Source organism: Naegleria fowleri (assembly GCF_008403515.1).
Source record: "Naegleria fowleri strain ATCC 30894 chromosome Unknown tig71, whole genome shotgun sequence".
NCBI lineage: Eukaryota > Heterolobosea > Eutetramitea > Acrasida > Naegleriidae > Naegleria > Naegleria fowleri.
Genome location: NW_025408003.1, coordinates 7,747 through 14,097, shown reverse-complemented (window position 1 = coordinate 14,097; position 6,351 = coordinate 7,747). Strand labels below are relative to the sequence as shown.

At 35.6% G+C, this 6,351-nt stretch overlaps 3 protein-coding genes across 3 annotated transcripts; all 3 read right to left on the bottom strand.

Moving 5' to 3' along the window:
• Positions 1-838: 838 nt before the first annotated feature.
• On the bottom strand, positions 839-2,473 carry FDP41_009552 (uncharacterized protein; the record flags this gene model as incomplete). Its single annotated transcript, XM_044713523.1, has 2 exons — positions 839-1,095; positions 1,144-2,473. The coding sequence occupies 2 exons, from the start codon at positions 2,471-2,473 to the stop codon at positions 839-841; spliced, it is 1,587 nt and encodes a 528-aa protein (XP_044556859.1).
• A 623-nt stretch (positions 2,474-3,096) lies between these two features.
• On the bottom strand, positions 3,097-3,765 carry FDP41_009551 (uncharacterized protein; the record flags this gene model as incomplete). The annotated part of the gene is made up of 1 exon (XM_044713522.1): positions 3,097-3,765. One exon carries the CDS (start codon positions 3,763-3,765, stop codon positions 3,097-3,099), a length of 669 nt encoding a protein of 222 aa, XP_044556858.1.
• Positions 3,766-4,641: 876 nt separating this feature from the next.
• On the bottom strand, positions 4,642-6,225 carry FDP41_009550 (uncharacterized protein; the record flags this gene model as incomplete). The annotated part of the gene is made up of 2 exons (XM_044713521.1): positions 4,642-6,011; positions 6,063-6,225. 2 exons carry the CDS (start codon positions 6,223-6,225, stop codon positions 4,642-4,644), a joined length of 1,533 nt encoding a protein of 510 aa, XP_044556857.1.
• Between the last annotated feature and the right edge of the window lie 126 nt (positions 6,226-6,351).

Here is a 6,351-nt window from a genome sequence, read left to right as displayed (position 1 = left end):
AACTTTAGAGTCCACATAACTAAGCCAGCCCTCTTTGATGGCATTATCAATTGTTTCTTTCAAATCAATAATCGAAAACTCATTAATTTTGATGTTCAGTAAGTCTCTGAGCTCATTAAAAGCAAATCGTGATCCAATACATGATGCAAAGGCCAATACTTTTTTTGTTGTTAGGTTCATAATGGCAAATTTTTGCAAGAGAAAATCCACTACATTTTGGGTGTAGTGCACTTTTTGAATTTCATCAAGATTCCATGAAAGCAATTTCAATGAATTGTTGAAAAAAATTTTTCCTGATTTGTAAAGAGACACTAGAAGTTGTTTCAAATAAAAGGGATTTCCGCGTGTCTTCTCAAACAGTATCCTTGTAAGGCTAATTGTCTCGTAAAGGGAGCGCTTCAATGATGATGCGACCATTGAATTGCAATCTTCGAGTGAAAGCTCAGAAAGTACAATCTCAGTGATATTGGAAGCCTTCGGTTTTACGTATTTAAGAAAATTTCCGAGTGGGGTGTTTTCTTTAATCTCACGGTTTCTATATACTCCAATTAATAGAAAGGGAAAAGTTTCACAGGTTCCCAATCCAAGAATTTCTTTTACCAAGTTGATACTTTCATAATCTGTCCACTGTAGATTATCTAAAAAAATACACAAAGGTTTGTTTTTCAAATTCCTATAGATTTGGAGTAAATGAATCACTAAATTATATTTGTTTTTCAACTCTTGTGCATCATAAAAAGGTAAATAATTACCTGATTGTGAAAATGATTTCACTGCTTCACCATGTTCTTTATACCTAATGGCTATCTGTGCGCGTTTTGTAGATTGTTTTGGAGTACTAAAAAAAGAGCAAATTAAGATTGGGAATTGTCTCACATAGTGCCTCTATTTGAGTACTTTCAAGCAAAGAAGTCAACCGCATTTTAAAATCAGATATTATGTGTTCCGGTTCTCCTAAAATATCTTCAATTATAGAATTCATTTTTGAAGTTAAAGCAAAAAAAGGTACGTTGTGAGATTGGTCATATTTAGTCTCAATAAAGCAAACATCTTGTTTGAACTTATTTCTGAACTCTCTTACAACACATGATTTACCTTAATAATAATGTCATGAGTATGTGGCAACGGTATTCACAGACTTACCAACTCCACTATATCCACTTATTAACAATGCTTTGGGTTGCTTATAATCGCGTACTTCATTCAGCGTGCAAGTCATAGCATCTATCACATTCTGTCTTCCATAAACAACAAAAGGAATGGTCAGATTTGTTTGAATATCACGTTCTCCGGCAATGAAGTCTCTTAGGAAAGACATGTCATTGGTCTGTAGGCATTTTAAAATTAGTAGCAGGTCTTGCTTAACTCCCTCAAAATTCATATATCTTTTGTCTATAGCTTTTTGCACCATTTTAGTGACTACTGCAGATACTGCGCTCATTAATTTTGCGTATAAAGATGTTTCGTCCATTATTAAGCCCCTTCTTTTAAGATTATTATAAAGAACCTCCGGTTGATGAGTTATGTGAGAGAATATATATTCAGAATTTGCCTTATTGCTACCGAATGGATGCTCTTTTGCCAACATCTCATAGAGCATAAATCCAAAGCTGTAAATATCAGAATGAAATCCAATAGGTTTCGAAATCTTTCCAGTTGCTTCAGGAGACATGTATGGAAAATAACCTATAGGTTTGTCTGAATATACAAAGGGATTGTCTAATGATAAAAAACAACCCATTCCAAAATCAATAATTTTTACGGTTGAATGATGTGTGTCAATTATGAGATTTTCAGGGCGCAAGTCAAGATGACAAACACGTAATGAATGTATTTGACTAAGAGAATCACATGCCTTAATTGAAATATCAAGAATGTCGTGCAATTCTTTGCATAGGGTTAAGTGATAAGTAAATAAAGAGAGGTTTTCCAACTTGTTACAAATTTCGCCCCACTCTTTGAAATAATCTCGAAAAGACCTTCCAACTACAAGTTCTCGTACCAGTATAAAATAGTCGCTTAGATATGTGAATATTTTGGGTACAATGTCATTATTTGGTAGAGAATTATTCAAGTAATTGCATATCGAGACTTCTCTTTCCAGTTGAGTAACGGATGGTGTACTGAGTGCAATTTTTAGACAATAAACAGTGTTGAAATCCAAAGGAAGTGCAATAGCACCTCTGTAATGTTGTGGTGTGTAATGACAAGTGATCACTCTTGAAGAAAGCTTGCCGTAATGAATAACCGAAGATGGAAACCCTTCAACTACACAGGGTGTAAAGAAAGCGGGCAAAATAGTATCGGTTATTTTCTCGAAACTAGTACTCTTGTGAAATGGAGAGGAATGTTTAGAGGTTGAACTGCTCGATGATGGCCCATGATCTTTTCTCTGTTCCTCTGTGCTTTCTGTTTGAGCAGCATACTCTTGTGGCGAGTATTGGTGATGATGATCACTGGTCAATCTTGACATAGTTTTTTAGCAGGCTCATCATTTGAGAATTAAATCTCAAAAAGAACTTCATGATGTAATTTTCCCTTTTGAACCAAACCTTATAAATTTGTCAATAAGAGCCTTTCAGTTACTTTTTGTTCCAAATATCAAACTTTACAGAATCGGGAATTTCCCAAATATGTAATAATTTAGAACAATCAACGAGAAATTATTCATGAAGATGCTTTTTCGGTAAATAAGAGACGATAAATCAAAATTACAAATCGAAATTTTACCCGAAATTTGATATCACATTCTTGGAAAATCGTTATTAGGAAGTGTGTTAAACTGGTAATTTGAGGTTGTCATGTCGGGTGAGATGAATGGTTTCGTGCACTACAACATGAAAGGCAATGACGGATTAAAAAAAGTATCACCATACAGAATATCTGTTCATCCGATAGCATGACATAAATTCATGATAATTGTTGAACCGAGTATTGAAGTGTGCATGAGCTCCGAAAAACAACTACGTCAATGCGGTGCTGATTAAATTTCATCAAATGAAGAAATATTTTTTGTTTCTGATAAAAAGAATTTGCATGATGAATTTAAATTGTTTTCAAACATTTACATTACCACACAATTTCTTCCATTTGGACTCAACAGTTAAGATTGTTTTTACAATACATGAGAATTTCTTTTGCCACATCAATACCCGTTGCCAATTCAAAACCTTCAAAGCCTGGAGAAGAATTCACTTCACATATCTTATGGGAATCTCCGTCAAACAAAATGTCCACTCCTGCAATGTCTAAACAACAAGCTTTGGCACTCTCTACTGCCAACAATTCCAATTCAAGTGTCAACTGCACTGGTTCCACTCTTCCTCCTTGATGGAAATTTGATTTAAATCCCTTATTTGCAATTCTTTTCATTGCTCCAATAGCTCTTCCACCAATCACGATGACTCGAATGTCCTTTCCAGAGGAGTCTTTAATGAACTCTTGAATTAATAATTGGGTATTTGGATCGACCAATTCAGCAATGTCGGCCAGTTGAGCGTTGTCTTGAACCAACATGACACCATTTCCTTGAGATCCTGATGCTTTCTTGAAAATGAGAGGGGAAAGCAAAGAGTTTTCAATCTTTTGGATATCCAGTGGAAATTTTGCAATGCATGTTTTTGGAACTGGAATGTTCTTAGCCACCAGTCGTTGCATGGTAAAGAATTTATCTCGAGCAACTTCAATGGAAGATGAGGTGTTAAGGATGAGAGGTCTCAGTGGAGATGGAATTCCTTCCAGATAACGAAAGAACAACCAATCCATAATAATTAATTTTTGCGCCCAATCTTGGAATGACCACTTGTGGAAGATCAATGGAAGTACCATCATATAAGAGATTGGAGCTGCCTTTGTGGACGACAAATTCAAATCTTCCAATTTCCATTAATTTGACCTGAATGTTTGCTTTCCAAGCACATTCAAAAATTCTTTTGTGAGTACAGATATTTAACCTCCTTACAGAGAATCCAAACAGTGAATTGAGGATTTTCGAGTTTCATTTGATAGAAGGCCGGATCTTGAGCATTGTGAAAGAGAATTTCGTTGTCACCAATGAGGGTTGGCTGTAAGTTATGGACGGAGAAGGTTCTTGGAACAAGGATGGAGAGTTTTTTCCTCTGGTTGTGTTGAATCGAAGGTCTTTCGAATTGCAGAAACTTCGGTAAACTCTTGGTAAAACGATGCAGACATTTTCTTGTCGAATTTTTGATTTGGGGTCGGCAAACAACCGGAAACTTTGATTTAAAAGAATTTGGAAGTGAACCTCTTATCGGCAATCATACCATTTTAAGGATAATCCCTCGACAGTTAACAGAAAGGAGAAGGGGAAGAATAAGTGTTAGAAGTTAAAATCTACGCTGGTGATACTGGAATTTCGCAATTCGAAGACCTAAATTTGGAAATAGCTCAAATTGGTGTTACATGCAATTGGGAAGGATTTTCATTGGAGATATGGATCTCAACTTTCGCACGAGACAATATTTGAACATTAAGGTTGATCACCAAAACCCTTATTCTGTTCAGACAGATCTTGAATGAATTCGAATTTATTATATTATTCATCAAAAATTCCAATTAACATGTGCAGACTAATTTTTAAGAGAACGCAAATTTATAATGTAATGTATTATATAATATTTATCATTCATCGAATAATTCTTGCTGAAGGATCTTATCTTGATTTAATTTTTCAAACAACGCCTTGTCAAATTTGCTATTTGTGGAGTTGCAAATAGAAATGGCAAGCTTGTCAATAGCAACGTTCGCCAATACTGATTGAACAAACGCTTCAATCAAGTTGTCCAAAGTTAATCCTAATGTTGGAAAATCAATTTCATCACAAGTAATTAATCTTGACTGATCCGTGTCCCAACTACCTTTTTCACCAACCAATGTGAGATTTGTCCCAAACATATCCCAACTAGTACAGTTGTCGCTGTTCATTGAATGTTGCAATGGTTTTCTTGCTTTTCGAGCAAACAGAGCAAGAGGGCGAAATTCATTCATTGTATAATCAAAATGAACCATCATTCTCAAATCTGCCACAAAGACATTGTTGTCCTTATCAGGTACAGTTCCAACGTGGTAAAAGTGAGTATTTTTCCAAGCTTTACAACCAATCATTGACTGCACAACAAATTTCTCATACTTGCTGTCAATAGTGTCCATAAATTGCTTTAACTCTTTTGTGTTAGTGATTACCCATACTCCTTGTCCAGCATTTGAATAAGGATTCTTGATCACACCAATTCCTCCAAAATATGTAATCCAATATGGTATCATCTGTTTTTCAACATTGTAAACTGTCTTTGGAGTATTAATTTGTATACCAACGTTCTTTTCCATATTGAATTTAGAAAATGCAATTGCTGCAAGTTGTTTGTTTCTTCCTCCAGCCAAGCAGCAAACGACAGGATTGATAATGAGCGTTCTAATCTTTGAAATTGGCAATCGATTCCATGGCTTTTGAGTGACATATCTAAAGCAAGCTCTGATGTTCATCCACTGGTTGTTAACATCACGAATTTGCATTATTTGATTGTTTCCCACAAATCTGACAGAGGGATCATCGTCTTGGTTTTTGTACTCGACCAAATATACAGATTCTCTAAACACATCTGCAATTATCGCTGCATAACCCCAAGTTTCCATCTTGTTCTTATCATAAACCACAGCAAGCTTTCCATCTTTCACCATATGAGGTCCAAGCATTCGTTCGTGCTGTTCGAGCATTGGTTTGAACATGTTTTCGATGAGAGTGCGATAACCTCTGTGTACGTTGTCATGTTGCATTCTCATCGAATCCATCTTGGGCATTGCTTTTTGACCCGATGGACAAGAATTTGTTTCAATGAGAACCATGCTCTTGGAACCAGTATGATCGGAGACATGAAACAAGTCAGAGCCTGACCAATTGAAGAATTGAGGTTTGAAAGTGAGAACGTTCATGAGATTAGTTTCTTGTACATTTGGATGAAGTTCACAGAATCTTTTGACAAGTTGAGGAGTATCTTGTGTTGTGAATGCTTGAGCTGATTTCCTTGTCACTTGTAACAACTTACCTAATGTCATAAACTCTTTAACAATTTCACTCAAATGTGCATGTACAGCTTTAGGATAGAAATGATGTTCTTCTTTAAAAGTGTTTGGTTCGACCAATTCACATTTGCGACGGTGAAATGAATCGAAAGATCTTGATTCTGGATTGGAATAAGTAGATTGCATTTGAATGGTTGCGACTGTACACGAAACGACTTTTTTTTTTTGATTCAAGGACAAACTGCAGTTACCGTTCGGGTTTTAACTTTTCCGTGTGTACATAATTGGAGTTATGTCAACTATTTTTCCCAT